Genomic DNA, 14,788 nt, shown 5'->3' on the forward strand with positions numbered 1-14,788 from the left:
TACCCCAAAGGGAGCATCCCAGGGAAATCGGTGATGCCCACTTCCCTGGATACTGCAACAATCTAAACTCGGACAGGGGTCTGGGGAAAATCTCCCTGCTGACTGGAAATTCCTGACGAGTCTCTGCTGTGGAAGCCATTACCCGGTCGGATGGCGGCTCCTGCCTCCCTCCCGAATCCGAAAGAAGAACAAGCTGGAGGAGAGGCTGAAGCGCCCGTCAGTCCTCCGGAATCCCAGGGTGCAATGCAGCAGGTCGCTTCTTGCCGTCGCTGCAATGGCTGGCGGCATGGTCCAGCAGGAGACGCATCGGCCCGGTTCCCTCAATCGGCCCAAGAAGGCGCACAAGGCGGGGCGGCACCGTACTAAGGGCGCCGTGGAGCGGGCGAACAGAGGTAGAGGGGAAGGCCTGGTCCCGGGACTCTGGAGCCCCCTGCCCCTCCGTCCCCCTCCCTCTCCCGCCGACCCCCGGTCCTCCGACCCCCTCCCTCTCCCGCCGACCCCCGGTCCTCCGACCCCCTCCCTCTCCCGCCGACCCCCGGTCCTCCGTCCCCCTCCCTCTCCCGCCGACCCCCGGTCCTCCGTCCCCCTCCCTCTCCAACCCAACCCCCGGTCCTCCGTCCCCCTCCCTCTCCCGCCGACCCCCGGTCCTCCGTCCCCCTCCCTCTCCCGCCGACCCCCGGTCCTCCGTCCCCCTCCCTCTCCCGCCGACCCCCGGTCCTCCGTCCCCCTCCCTCTCCAACCCAACCCCCGGTCCTCCGACCCCCCTCCCTCTCCCGCCGACCCCCGGTCCTCCGTCCCCCTCCCTCTCCCGCCGACCCCCGGTCCTCCGTCCCCCTCCCTCTCCCGACGACCCCCGGTCCTCCGTCCCCCTCCCTCTCCAACCCAACCCCCGGTCCTCCGACCCCCTCCCTCTCCCGCCGACCCCCGGTCCTCCGTCCCCCTCCCTCTCCAACCCAACCCCCGGTCCTCCGTCCCCCTCCCTCTCCCGCCGACCCCCGGTCCTCCGTCCCCCTCCCTCTCCAACCCAACCCCCGGTCCTCCGACCCCCTCCCTCTCCCGCCGACCCCCGGTCCTCCGTCCCCCTCCCTCTCCAACCCAACCCCCGGTCCTCCGTCCCCCTCCCTCTCCCGCCGACCCCCGGTCCTCCGTCCCCCTCCCTCTCCCGCCGACCCCCGGTCCTCCGTCCCCCTCCCTCTCCCGCCGACCCCCGGTCCTCCGTCCCCCTCCCTCTCCAACCCAACCCCCGGTCCTCCGTCCCCCTCCCTCTCCCGCCGACCCCCGGTCCTCCGACCCCCTCCCTCTCCCGCCGACCCCCGGTCCTCCGTCCCCCTCCCTCTCCCGACGACCCCCGGTCCTCCGACCCCCTCCCTCTCCCGACGACCCCCGGTCCTCCGACCCCCTCCCTCTCCAACCCAACCCCCGGTCCTCCGTCCCCCTCCCTCTCCAACCCAACCCCCGGTCCTCCGACCCCCTCCCTCTCCCGCCGACCCCCGGTCCTCCGTCCCCCTCCCTCTCCCGCCGACCCCCGGTCCTCCGTCCCCCTCCCTCTCCCGCCGACCCCCGGTCCTCCGACCCCCTCCCTCTCCCGCCGACCCCCGGTCCTCCGACCCCCCTCCCTCTCCCGCCGACCCCCGGTCCTCCGTCCCCCTCCCTCTCCCGCCGACCCCCGGTCCTCCGTCCCCCTCCCTCTCCCGCCGACCCCCGGTCCTCCGTCCCCCTCCCTCTCCCGCCGACCCCCGGTCCTCCGTCCCCCTCCCTCTCCAACCCAACCCCCGGTCCTCCGACCCCCTCCCTCTCCCGCCGACCCCCGGTCCTCCGACCCCCTCCCTCTCCCCCAACCCTCGGTCCTCCGTGGCCCTGCTCCTCTGTCCTCCCCTTTCTCGTCTTTTCCCTGTCCTCTCCCAAATCTGGCGACAGCCACCGCTGTTCCTTCTCAACCCTGTGTTCTTCCCCCCATCCCCAACAGCCTCTTATCATCCTTTCCCATTCTTTCTCCTCACCGTCTCCTGACTGAAACAGTACTGCTTCTCAATTTCCACCTGCAGATGCTCTCACTTAGCCCCCCCCACAATCTCCATTTCTTACCAGTCATGCACCGCAGCACCCAACTCACAGATTCCCCCTCCTCCAGCCAGGTGCTCCTTACCCACTGGCTTTTCATTCACAGTCTCTTCCTGCTCCTTCCTCTCACTAAAACCCCCACTCCACCTCCCCAGCTACCCTTGAAGCCTGGCTCCTGCTTTCCCTTTACCACAACCCTCTGCTTCCTGGATCTACGTCAATGCCCTGGTCCCAGTCTTGCCTCCTGCCCTGTGCTGAGACTGTGCTCTGTCCACAGGAAGAGTTGACGTGAAGGTCATTAGTAAGAAAGCAAAGAAGGAGCAGCGGAAACACGACAGGAGGCACCATGGCAGCCAGCGGCGGCAGCAGTGTCGAGAGGCGGTGAGTCAGCCCAGCTATCCCACTGCTGTTACCACCCTTAAGATTCTCTAACAAGAATCCAGGTTTGAGTCTGCCCAGGACTCGAGTAAGGGAAGCTCGGATTTATTTGTTACGTGTGTATTGAAACACACAGTGAACTGCGTCGTCTGTCTCAATGACCAGCACGGTCTGAGGAGGTGCTGGGGGCAGCCTGCAAGTGTTGCCAAGCTTTCAGTGCTAACATAGCATTCCCACAACTCACTAACCCTAACGCATATATTGTTTAGATTGCTTAATGTACGGAGAGCAAAATCATTGTACTCCTTGCCTGATGCAGCGCAAATAAAACATAAAAGCTAATGAACACCATAGTAATAATAATAAGCATGCAATAAATAAGCTAATTTGTCCACATTGTACATACATTAAATGACTAGGCTGTTCGTAATGTGACTAACGGGAAATGATAAAGTAGTGATGGAGTTAGTGGGTGGAGGGGATGATCAGTCTTACTGCATGGGGAAAGTGGCTGTGGGAGGAAGGAGATCATACAAACTCCTTACAGACAGTGGCAGGAATTGAGTTCAGACTGCTGGCACTGTATCATGCTGCCCTGTGCACGGAGATGGCCGTAGCAGAAGTTGAGTGTTTGGCTCACGTTCCTTCTCCAGGTGCTGACGGAGAAGCGGGGTCTGGGCAGTCGAGACGGCCCCCCACACCTGGTGGCTGTGATCCCCCTGCATGGTGGCATCAGTGCCCAGGATGCCCTGAGGCTGATTCGCAGTGACGAGAAGGCAACTGTGTTTGACGGTGATGGAAGTGGCCGGTGTTTTGGATTGGTGTCCGCCAGGTTCAAGCGGAGGTTTTACTTCATACAAGCAAACGCAGGTGAGCGACTGTCTTTACTAACCATTGGGGCAGAATCCCTTTGAGTCTGGGGAAGAAAAGCTGACGAGTGGATTTGAAAGGTGGGGAGGGGTGAGGTGAGAGAGAAACACCAGGCGATAGGTGAAACTTGGAGGGGGAGGGATGAAGCAAAGAGCTAGGAAGTTGATTGGTGAAAGGGACAGAAGACCACTGAAGAAAGAAGATGGGGTGAGGGGAGGGACTCCGGGGGAGGTGATGGGCAGGCAAGGAGATAAGATGAGAGAGGGGCGAGGGGACGGGAAGTGGTGAAGGGGGATAAGCATTACTGGAAGTTTGAGAAATTGATGTTCATGCCGTCACTTTGGAGGCTACCCGAACAGTAATTGTAATGCCTGAAGGCACACATTCAGTATTTCAGGAACAGCTTCTTTCCCTCAGCCATCAGATTTTTGATGGTCTGTGATCACTACCTCACTGTTCTGTTCCCGTTTTACACTGTTTATTTTTGTAATTTGTAGTGTATTCTATGTATGGCATTGTGCTGAAGCTGCAAAACATCAACTTTCCTGTGATATGTCAGTGATAATGAACTTGATTCTGTTTGTAAGAAATTGAAGAGGTGTAAATGTGGGGAATTCCCAGGAGAGATTTGTGTGGTGGGTTCAGTTTGGGAATTGTGGTTGTGTTCTGAGGCTGAACTCCGCTCTGCTTTTCCATCCTGTTTCAGGTGACATTCATGCAGTTCTTGACCTGGCCAAGGTAGCTGACACGCTGATGTTTGTACTGGATCCGTATGAGGGATGGGACAGTTACGGGGACTTCTGTCTCTCCTGTCTGCTTGCCCAGGGCTTCCCCAGCCACGGTATGTGGATTCATTTTGAGTGTGCTGAGGACTGGGAGGGTCAGTCACAGTAAACTGAACATGCTGGAAATCTGGAGTTAACTCACATAATAGAGTATAGCAATCTACAGCACATTACAGGCCCTTAGGCCCACAGTGTTGTGTCAACCATGTAACCTACTTTAGAAACTGCCTAGAACTAACACAAAGCACTCTATTTTTATAAGCTCCATGTATCTATCTAAGAGTCTCTTGAAAGACCCTATTGTATCTTGTATCTGCTTCTACCACCTTCGCTGGCAGTTCTTTCCATGCTGGCAATCTTGTAAATTTCTAGAGCTCTTACAGTACCTAGTTTCTTAAGCCTTTCATAAGCTTTTCTATCTACAGTAACTAGATCTTCTACATCCTCTGAACACCATGGTTCTTTTACCCTACCATCCTTTCCGGGCCTCAATGGAACATAACTATGCAGAACGTCATGCATTTCCCTGAGAACAACTGCTCCTAATTTATGTACCTAAGTTTCTACCTAATAGCCTAATATTTCCCCCTACTCCAATTACATGTTTTCCCAAATTGTCTGCTCCTATCCCTTTTCAGAGTTATGGTAAAGGAGATAGAGTTGTGATCACTACCTCCAAAGTGCTCTTCCACCGAGAGATCTGACACCCAACCAGGTTCATTTCCCAATACCGGATTGAGTACAGCCTCTCCTCTATCTGTCTTATCTACATACTGTGTCAGGAAATCTTCCTGAACAAACCTAGCAAACTCCACCTCATCCAGTCAATATTAGGAAAGTTAAAACGACCTTATTATTATTGCCTCTCTATTTGCTCCCTCGATGTCTGTTACTGTTAGGGGTGGGGTGGGGTCCCAGATTGGGGGACCACTTCGCTGAGAACCTTTGCGCTGTCTGTCACAAAAAGCAGGATCTCCCGGTGGCTACCATTTCAATTTGACTTCCTGTTCCCATTCTGGCGATTTAGTCCATGGTCTCCTCGACTGCAACGATGAGGCCAAGGTTAGGTTGGAGGAATAACACCTCATGTTTCTGGGCAGCCTGCAACTTGACAACATGAACATCGATTTCTCTAACTTCTAATTTTTTTTTTCCCTATTTGTTTTTTTCCATTCCCTATTCTATTTCCCCACTCGCCCCTTTTCTGCACTTATTCATCACCTCTCTCTGGTTCTGCTCCTCATTCCCTTTCTCCCATGGTTCAATCTCCTCTCCTAATAGATTCATTCTTCAGCCCTTTCTTCTCATTTCATCCCATTGACCTTCCCCTTCAACTGGTGTCACCTATCACCTGCCAGTTTGTACTCCTCCCCCCTCTCCTCACCTTTTTAGTCTGGCTTCTGTCCTCTTTGACAAAGTGCCACGTGTGAGGCTGCTTAACAAACTACAAGCCCATGATATTACAGGAAAAATTCTAGCATGGGTAAAGCAGTGGCTGATTGACAGGTGGCAAAGAGTGGAAATAAAGGGAGCCTTTCCTGGTTGGCTGTCAGTAACTAGTGGTGTTCCACAAGTGCCTCTGTTGGGACCGATTCTTTTACTTTTTATGTCAGTGATTTGGATGATGGAATTGATGGCTTTGTTGCAAAGTTTGCAGATGATATGAAGACAGGTGGAGGGGCAGGTAGATTGAGGAAATAGAGAGGCTACAGGAGGTCTTGGACAGATGAGGATGGGTAAAGAAAGGGCAGATGGAATACAGTGTTGGGAAGTGTATGGTCATGCACTTCAGTAGAAGAAATGAAAAGATTCTAAATTGAGAGAAATGCAAAAAACTTGAGGTACAAAGGGACTTGGGAGTCCTTGTGCAGGATTCCCTAAAGGTTAATTTGCAGGTTGAGTCTGTGGTGAGGAAGGCAAATCCAATGTTAGTATTCATTTCAGGAAGATTAGAAGATAAAAGCAAGCATGTAATGTTGAAACTTTATAAAGCACTAGTGAGGCCTCATGGAATATTGTGAGCAGTTTTTGGCCCCCTATCTTAGAAAGGATGTACTGAATCTGGAGAGGGTTCAAAAGAAGTTCACAAAAATGATTCCAGGATTGAATGGCTTGTCATATGAGCGTCAGATGGCTCTTGGCCTGTATTCACTAGAATGCAGAAGAATGAGGGGTGATCTCATTGAGAACTATTGTATGGTGAAAGGCCTTTATAGAGTGGGTGTGGAGAGGATGTTTCCTATTGTGGGAGGGTCTAAGACCAGAGGACACAACCTCAGAATAGAGGGGTGCCCTTTAAGAACTGAGATGAGAAGGAATTTCTTTAGCCAGAGAGTGCTGAATCTCTTGAATTCTTTACCACAGGTAGCTGTGGAGTTTTTAATGTATATTTAAGGAAGAGGTTGATAGATTCTTTATTAGTCAGAGCATGAAGGGTTATGGGGAGAAGGTGGGAGATTGGGGCTGAGAGGAAATTTGGATCAGCCATGGTGAAGTGGTAGAACAAACTGGATGGGTCAAATGACTCTATATCAGATCGTATTCCTTTCCAGTCCTGATGAATGGTCTCAGCCTGAAATGTGGACTGTTTATTCCCCTCCATAGATGTTGTCCAGCCTGTTGAGATCCTCCACCATTTTGTGTGTGTTACTGCAGTTATGCTACTGGATTACTGATCTAGACAATTGTGCTCAGCTACATGAGAAACACAAGAACATAAGAAATAAGAGGAGTAGGCCATCTGGCCCATCGAGCCTGCTCCACCATTAAATAAGATCAAGGCTGATCTGACCGTGGACTCATCTCCACCTACCTTCCTTTTCCTCAAAACCCTTAATTCCCCTACTATGCAAAAACCTATACAAACTTTGTCTTTACTATATTATACTGAGGTAGTCTCCACTGATTCATTGGGCAGAAAATTCCATAGATTCACCACTCTCTGGGGAAAGCAGTTCCTCCTTATCTCCGTCTTAAATTTACTTGCCAGAATCTTGAAGCTCTGTCCTCTAGTTCTAATCTCACCTACCAGTGGAAATGACTTTCCTGCCTCTATCTTATCTATCCCTTTCATAATTTTATGTTTCTATAAGATCTCCTCTCATCCTTCTGAATTCCAGTGAGTACAGTCCCAGATGACTCAATTTCTCCTCATAGTCTAACCTCCTCATCTCAGGAATCAACCTGGTGAACCTCCTCTGCACCACCTCCAAAGCCAGTATATCCTCCTTCAACTAAGCATACCACAGCAGCATGCAGTACTCCAGGTGTGGCCTCACCAGTACCCTGTATAGTTGCAGCATAACCTCCCTGCTCTCAAATTCAATCCCTCTAGCAATGAAGGCCAACATTCCATTTGCCTTCTTGATAGCCTGCTGTACCTGCAAACCAACCTTTTGTGATTAATGCACAAGCGCTCCCTAGTCCCTCTGCACAACAGCATGCTGCAGTTTTCTACCATTTAAGTAATCTGATCTTCCATTTTTCCTTCCAAAGTGGTGACCTCACATTTACCAACATTGTACTCCATCTGCCAGACCCTTGCCCACTCACTTAACCTATCTATATCTCTGCAGACTCTGTATCCTCTGCACAATTTGCTTTTCCACTCAATTTAGCAAACACTCGGTCCCCTCTTCCAGATCGTTAATGTATGTTGTTGATATTTGCGGGCCCAGCACCGACCCCTGTGGCATACCATTCACCACTGATTGCCAACTAGAGAAACACCCATATCCAACTCCCTGCTTTCTATTGGTTAACCAATTCTCTATCCATACATCATCCCCAACTCTATGCTTCGTTATCTTATGGATAACTTTTTTAGGCGGCACCTTATCGAACGCCTTCTGGAAACCCAAGTAAATAATGTCCATCTGTTCCTCTCTATCCACTCGTTATACCCTCAAAGAACTCCAGTAAGTTTGTCAAACAGGACCTGCCTTTGCTGAATCCATGCTGTGTCTGCCTGATGGATCCATTTTTTCCCCAGATGCCTGGCTAATTCTTTAATGGCAACTTCAAGCATTTTCCTAACTACAGATGTTAAACTAACTGGCCTATAGCTGCCTAAATTTGACGTGGTGTGAAATTGACAGTTTTCCAATCCGCTGGGACCTGCCCAGAGTCTGGAGAAGTTTGGTAAATTATGGTGAAAGCCTTAACTATAACCTCTGCCATTTCTTTCAATACCCTGGGATGCATTCTATCAGAACCAGGGGACTTGTCTCTCTTTAGGCCCACAAGTTTTCTCAGTACTACCTGTTTAGTGATAACTATTGTATTGAGGTTTTCACCTCCCATCACATCCATATCATCTCTCTTTGGCATGTTAAATGTGTCCTCCACTGTGAAAACTGACACAAAATAGTTATTCAAAGCCTTGGCCATTTCCTCAATACCCAATATCAATTCCCCCTTCTAGTCCTCCACGTTCACTATGGTCACCCTTTTCTGCTTTATATAATTATGAACATTTCTACAGTCGGTTTTTATTTTTTGTGCTTGTTTTCTTTTCATAATCTATCTTCCCTTTATTGCTGGCTTAGTGGTCTTTGTTCCTTTTTAAAGTTTTCCCATTCTTCTAGTTTCCTGCTACTCTTGGCAACTTTGTAAGCATAAAGCTGGGCTCTCCCCACCCTTGCTGTCCTTACTTTTAACTGATATACACTTTTATTGAGCACTCTTTGAAAGTCTTTCAGTGTTCCTCAAGCGTCCCAGCATATAGCCTGGGTTAGGCGTAATACACTTGGAAAGGGTGATCACAGCATGATTGAGTCTCATGCAAATGGAGAGTGCAATAGTTCATCTAAAAAGTGTATAATGATGGGTTTAGGCATTCAATTCTTCTGTTTTTTAAGCCACAAAGATTATCATTAAAAAATGACAATGAATAGAACTTTACAGTACAGTACAGGTTCTTTGGCCCACAATGTTGTGACGACCCTTTAACCTACCCTAAGTTCAATCTTGCACTTCCTTCCTGTGTAGCCTCCATTTTTCTTTCATCCGTGTTACACTTAAGAGTCTCTTCAAAGTCCCTGATATATCTGGCATAATGTAACATGTAATTACAGTTAAAATTTGGAAACATAAACACAGAAAATTCTGAAGATGCTGGAAATCCAGAGTAACACACACAATATGCTGGAAAAACTCAGTAGATCAGGCAGCATCTATGAAGAATAATAAACACTTGGAAATTCAGGATGAAACTTGATCCTGAACTTGTCTGGGACCGCGACCTGTTTGCTGCCCTCTTGTGGGAAAGGAAATCGGCTGTCTACTTTGTTTGGATTAAGATTGACTTTGAGGGGCACAGTGTTGTAGGTTGTTAGAGCAGGGGTGTGAACAACGTGAGTTGCTGTCAGGAAGTAGGAGGGCAAGGCTGGCGCCACACCTCTAACTAACTGTTCCTCCGCAGTGTTTGTGGTTCAGGGAGTTAATGATCTTCCTGCCAAGAAGAGAGCTGATGCCAGGAGGAATCTGAGCAGGATTTTGGAGCGGCGGTTTCTCGGCGCCAAGCCCTTTCACCTCGACACTGAGCAGGAGGCCATTTTGCTCATCAGACACCTGGCTGACCAGAAACAGAGGCACCTCTCCTATCGAGACCACCGGTCCTACCTACTGGCTCAGCACGTGGCATTTGAAGCCAGTGAGGAGAGTAGCCTCGTGGGAACGCTGAAGGTGACAGGCTATGTCCGAGGGAAACCTCTCAACGTCAATAAGCTGGTGCACATTGTTGGACACGGTGACTTTCAGATGTGCCAGGTTGATGGGCCACCTGATCCCATGCCCCTGAACCCCAGAGTCACAATGAAAACTGCAGGTGCTGAGGTGAGAGCGGATGGGAAGGTGGGTGAGGGCTAATGTCCTGTAGGGAGTGAGAGTGGATGGGATGGGTGAGGGCTAATGTCCTGTAGGGAGTGAGAGTGGATGGGAAGGTGGGTGAGGGCTAATGTCCGAAAGGGAGTGAGAGTGGATGGGATGGGTGAAGGCTAACGTCCTGTAGGGAGTGAGAGTGGATGGGATGGGTGAAGGCTAACGTCCTGTAGGGAGTGAGAGTGGATGGGAAGGTGGGTGAGGGCTAACGTCCTGTAGGGAGTAAGAGTGGATGGGGTGGGTGAGGGCTAACGTCCTGTAGGGAGTGAGAGTGGATGGGATGGGTGAAGGCTAACGTCCTGTAGGGAGTGAGAGTGGATGGGAAGGTGGGTGAGGGCTAACGTCCTGTAGGGAGTAAGAGTGGATGGGGTGGGTGAGGGCTAACGTCCTGTAGGGAGTGAGAGTGGATGGGATGGGTGAAGGCTAACGTCCTGTAGGGAGTGAGAGTGGATGGGAAGGTGGGTGAGGGCTAACGTCCTGTAGGGAGTAAGAGTGGATGGGGTGGGTGAGGGCTAACGTCCTGTAGGGAGTGAGAGTGGATGGGATGGGTGAAGGCTAACGTCCTGTAGGGAGTGAGAGTGGATGGGAAGGTGGGTGAGGGCTAACGTCCTGTAGGGAGTAAGAGTGGATGGGGTGGGTGAGGGCTAACGTCCTGTAGGGAGTGAGAGTGGATGGGATGGGTGAAGGCTAACGTCCTGTAGGGAGTGAGAGTGGATGGGATGGGTGAAGGCTAACGTCCTGTAGGGAGTGAGAGTGGATGGGAAGGTGGGTGAGGGCTAATGTCCTGTAGGGAGTGAGAGTGGATGGGATGGGTGAAGGCTAACGTCCTGTAGGGAGTGAGAGTGGATGGGAAGGTGGGTGAGGGCTAATGTCCGAAAGGGAGTGAGAGTGGATGGGATGGGTGAAGGCTAACGTCCTGTAGGGAGTGAGAGTGGATGGGATGGGTGAAGGCTAACGTCCTGTAGGGAGTGAGAGTGGATGGGAAGGTGGGTGAGGGCTAATGTCCTGTAGGGAGTGAGAGTGGATGGGATGGGTGAGGGCTAACGTCCTGTAGGGAGTGAGAGCGGATGGGAAGGTGGGTGAGGGCTAATGTCCGAAAGGGAGTGAGAGTGGATGGGATGGGTGAGGGCTAATGTCCTGTAGGGAGTGAGAGTGGATGGGAAGGTGGGTGAGGGCTAACGTCCTGTAGGGAGTGAGAGTGGATGGGATGGGTGAGGGCTAACGTCCTGTAGGGAGTGAGAGTGGATGGGAAGGTGGGTGAGGGCTAATGTCCTGTAGGGAGTGAGAGTGGATGGGATGAGTGAGGGCTAACGTCCTGTAGGGAGTGAGAGTGGATGGGAAGGTGGGTGAGGGCTAATGTCCTGTAGGGAGTGAGAGTGGATGGGATGAGTGAGGGCTAACGTCCTGTAGGGAGTGAGAGTGGATGGGATGGGTGTGGGCTAACGTCCTGTAGGGAATGAGAGTGGATGGGAAGGTGGGTGAGGGCTAACGTCCTGTGGGGAGTGAGAGTGGATGGGATGGGTGTGGGCTAACGTCCTGTAGGGAGTGAGAGTGGATGGGATGGGTGTGGGCTAACGTCCTGTAGGGAGTGAGAGTGGATGGGATGGGTGAGGGCTAACGTCCTGTAGGGAGTAAGAGTGGATGGGAAGGTGGGTAAGGACTAACGTCCTGTAGGGAGTAAGAGTGGATGGGAAGGTGGGTAAGGACTAATGTCCTGTAGGGAGTGAGAGTGGATGGGATGGTGGGTGAGGGCTAACGTCCTGTAGGGAGTGAGAGTGGATGGGATGGGTGAGGGCTAACGTCCTGTAGGGAGTGAGAGTGGATGGGATGGTGGGTGAGGGCTAACGTCCTGTAGGAAGTGAGAGTGGATGGGATGGTGGGTGAGGGCTAACATCCTGTAGGGAGTGAGAGTGGATGGGATGGGTGAGGGCTAACGTCCTGTAGGGAGTGAGAGTGGATGGGATGGTGGGTGAGGGCTAACGTCCTGTAGGGAGTGAGAGTGGATGGGAAGGTGGGTAAGGACTAACGTCCTGTAGGGAGTGAGAGTGGATGGGATGGGTGAAGGCTAACGTCCTGTAGGGAGTAAGAGTGGATGGGAAGGTGGGTAAGGACTAACGTCCTGTAGGGAGTGAGAGTGGATGGGAAGGTGGGTGAGGGCTAACGTCCTGTAGGGAGTGAGAGTGGATGGGATGGGTGAGGGCTAACGTCCTGTAGGGAGTGAGAGTGGATGGGATGGTGGGTGAGGGCTAACGTCCTGTAGGAAGTGAGAGTGGATGGGATGGTGGGTGAGGGCTAACATCCTGTAGGGAGTGAGAGTGGATGGGATGGGTGAGGGCTAACGTCCTGTAGGGAGTGAGAGTGGATGGGAAGGTGGGTAAGGACTAACGTCCTGTAGGGAGTGAGAGTGGATGGGATGGGTGAAGGCTAACGTCCTGTAGGGAGTAAGAGTGGATGGGAAGGTGGGTAAGGACTAACGTCCTGTAGGGAGTGAGAGTGGATGGGAAGGTGGGTGAGGGCTAACGTCCTGTAGGGAGTGAGAGTGGATGGGATGGGTGAGGGCTAACGTCCTGTAGGGAGTGAGAGTGGATGGGATGGTGGGTGAGGGCTAACGTCCTGTAGGAAGTGAGAGTGGATGGGATGGTGGGTGAGGGCTAACATCCTGTAGGGAGTAAGAGTGGATGGGGTGGGTGAGGGCTAACGTCCTGTAGGGAGTGAGAGTGGATGGGAAGGTGGGTAAGGACTAACGTCCTGTAGGGAGTGAGAGTGGATGGGATGGGTGAGGGCTAACGTCCTGTAGGGAGTAAGAGTGGATGGGAAGGTGGGTAAGGACTAACGTCCTGTAGGGAGTGAGAGTGGATGGGAAGGTGGGTGAGGGCTAACGTCCTGTAGGGAGTGAGAGTGGATGGGATGGGTGAGGGCTAACGTCCTGTAGGGAGTGAGAGTGGATGGGATGGTGGGTGAGGGCTAACGTCCTGTAGGAAGTGAGAGTGGATGGGATGGTGGGTGAGGGCTAACATCCTGTAGGGAGTAAGAGTGGATGGGGTGGGTGAGGGCTAACGTCCTGTAGGGAGTAAGAGTGGATGGGGTGGGTGAGGGCTAACGTCCTGTAGGGAGTGAGAGTGGATGGGAAGGTGGGTGAGGGCTAACGTCCTGTAGGGAGTGAGAGTGGATGGGATGGGTGTGGGCTAACGTCCTGTAGGGAGTGAGAGTGGATGGGGTGGGTGTGGGCTAACATCCTGTAGGGAGTAAGAGTGGATGGGGTGGGTGAGGGCTAACGTCCTGTAGGGAGTGAGAGTGGATGGGAAGGTGGGTGAGGGCTAACGTCCTGTAGGGAGTGAGAGTGGATGGGAAGGTGGGTGAGGGCTAACGTCCTGTAGGGAGTGAGAGTGGATGGGAAGGTGGGTGAGGGCTAACGTCCTGTAGGGAGTGAGAGTGGATGGGAAGGTGGGTGAGGGCTAACGTCCTGTAGGGAGTGAGAGTGGATGGGAAGGTGGGTGAGGGCTAACGTCCTGTAGGGAGTGAGAGTGGATGGGATGGGTGAGGGCTAACGTCCTGTAGGGAGTGAGAGTGGATGGGAAGGTGGGTGAGGGCTAACGTCCTGTAGGGAGTGAGAGTGGATGGGATGAGTGAGGGCTAACGTCCTGTAGGGAGTGAGAGTGGATGGGATGGGTGAGGGCTAACGTCCTGTAGGGAGTGAGAGTGGATGGGATGGGTGAGGGCTAACGTCCTGTAGGGAGTGAGAGTGGATGGGAAGGTGGGTGAGGGCTAACGTCCTGTAGGGAGTGAGAGTGGATGGGATGGTGGGTGAGGGCTAACGTCCTGTAGGGAGTGAGAGTGGATGGGAAGGTGGGTGAGGGCTAACGTCCTGTAGGGAGTGAGAGTGGATGGGAAGGTGGGTGAGGGCTAACGTCCTGTAGGGAGTGAGAGTGGATGGGAAGGTGGGTGAGGGCTAACGTCCTGTAGGGAGTGAGAGTGGATGGGATGGGTGAGGGCTAACGTCCTGTAGGGAGTAAGAGTGGATGGGGTGGGTGAGGGCTAACGTCCTGTAGGGAGTGAGAGTGGATGGGATGAGTGTGGGCTAACGTCCTGTAGGGAGTGAGCGTGGATGGGAAGGTGGGTGAGGGCTAACGTCCTGTAGGGAGTGAGAGTGGATGGGAAGGTGGGTGAGGGCTAACGTCCTGTAGGGAGTGAGAGTGGATGGGATGGGTGAGGGCTAATGTCCTGTAGGGAGTGAGAGTGGATGGGAAGGTGGGTGAGGGCTAACGTCCTGTAGGGAGTGAGAGTGGATGGGAAGGTGGGTGAGGGCTAACGTCCTGTAGGGAGTGAGAGTGGATGGGATGGGTGAGGGCTAACGTCCTGTAGGGAGTGAGAGTGGATGGGAAGGTGGGTAAGGACTAACGTCCTGTAGGGAGTGAGAGTGGATGGGATGGGTGAGGGCTAACGTCCTGTAGGGAGTGAGAGTGGATGGGATGGTGGGTGAGGGCTAACGTCCTGTAGGAAGTGAGAGTGGATGGGATGGTGGGTGAGGGCTAACATCCTGTAGGGAGTGAGAGTGGATGGGATGGGTGTGGGCTAACGTCCTGTAGGGAGTGAGAGTGGATGGGAAGGTGGGTGAGGGCTAACGTCCTGTAGGGAGTGAGAGTGGATGGGATGGGTGAGGGCTAACGTCCTGTAGGGAGTAAGAGTGGATGGGGTGGGTGAGGGCTAACATCCTGTAGGGAGTGAGAGTGGATGGGATGGGTGTGGGCTAACGTCCTGTAGGGAGTGAGAGTGGATGGGAAGGTGGGTGAGGGCTAACGTCCTGTAGGGAGTGA

At 52.8% G+C, this 14,788-nt stretch overlaps 1 protein-coding gene across 1 annotated transcript in view; it reads left to right on the plus strand.

The window, feature by feature from the left end:
• The first annotated feature begins 243 nt into the window (after window positions 1–243).
• Window positions 244–14,788, plus strand: part of tsr1 (TSR1 ribosome maturation factor) — a 31,616-nt gene continuing 17,071 nt past the window's right edge. Inside the window, exons 1-5 of the mRNA XM_073053014.1 lie at window positions 244–392; window positions 2,339–2,442; window positions 3,093–3,309; window positions 4,016–4,150; window positions 9,517–9,929. Coding sequence (XP_072909115.1) covers window positions 275–392; window positions 2,339–2,442; window positions 3,093–3,309; window positions 4,016–4,150; window positions 9,517–9,929 — 987 coding nt within the window. The 5' untranslated portion in view covers window positions 244–274. The remainder of the gene's footprint in view (window positions 393–2,338; window positions 2,443–3,092; window positions 3,310–4,015; window positions 4,151–9,516; window positions 9,930–14,788) is intronic.

This window comes from Hemitrygon akajei, chromosome 8 (genome assembly GCF_048418815.1).
Source record: "Hemitrygon akajei chromosome 8, sHemAka1.3, whole genome shotgun sequence".
Lineage (NCBI taxonomy): Eukaryota > Metazoa > Chordata > Chondrichthyes > Myliobatiformes > Dasyatidae > Hemitrygon > Hemitrygon akajei.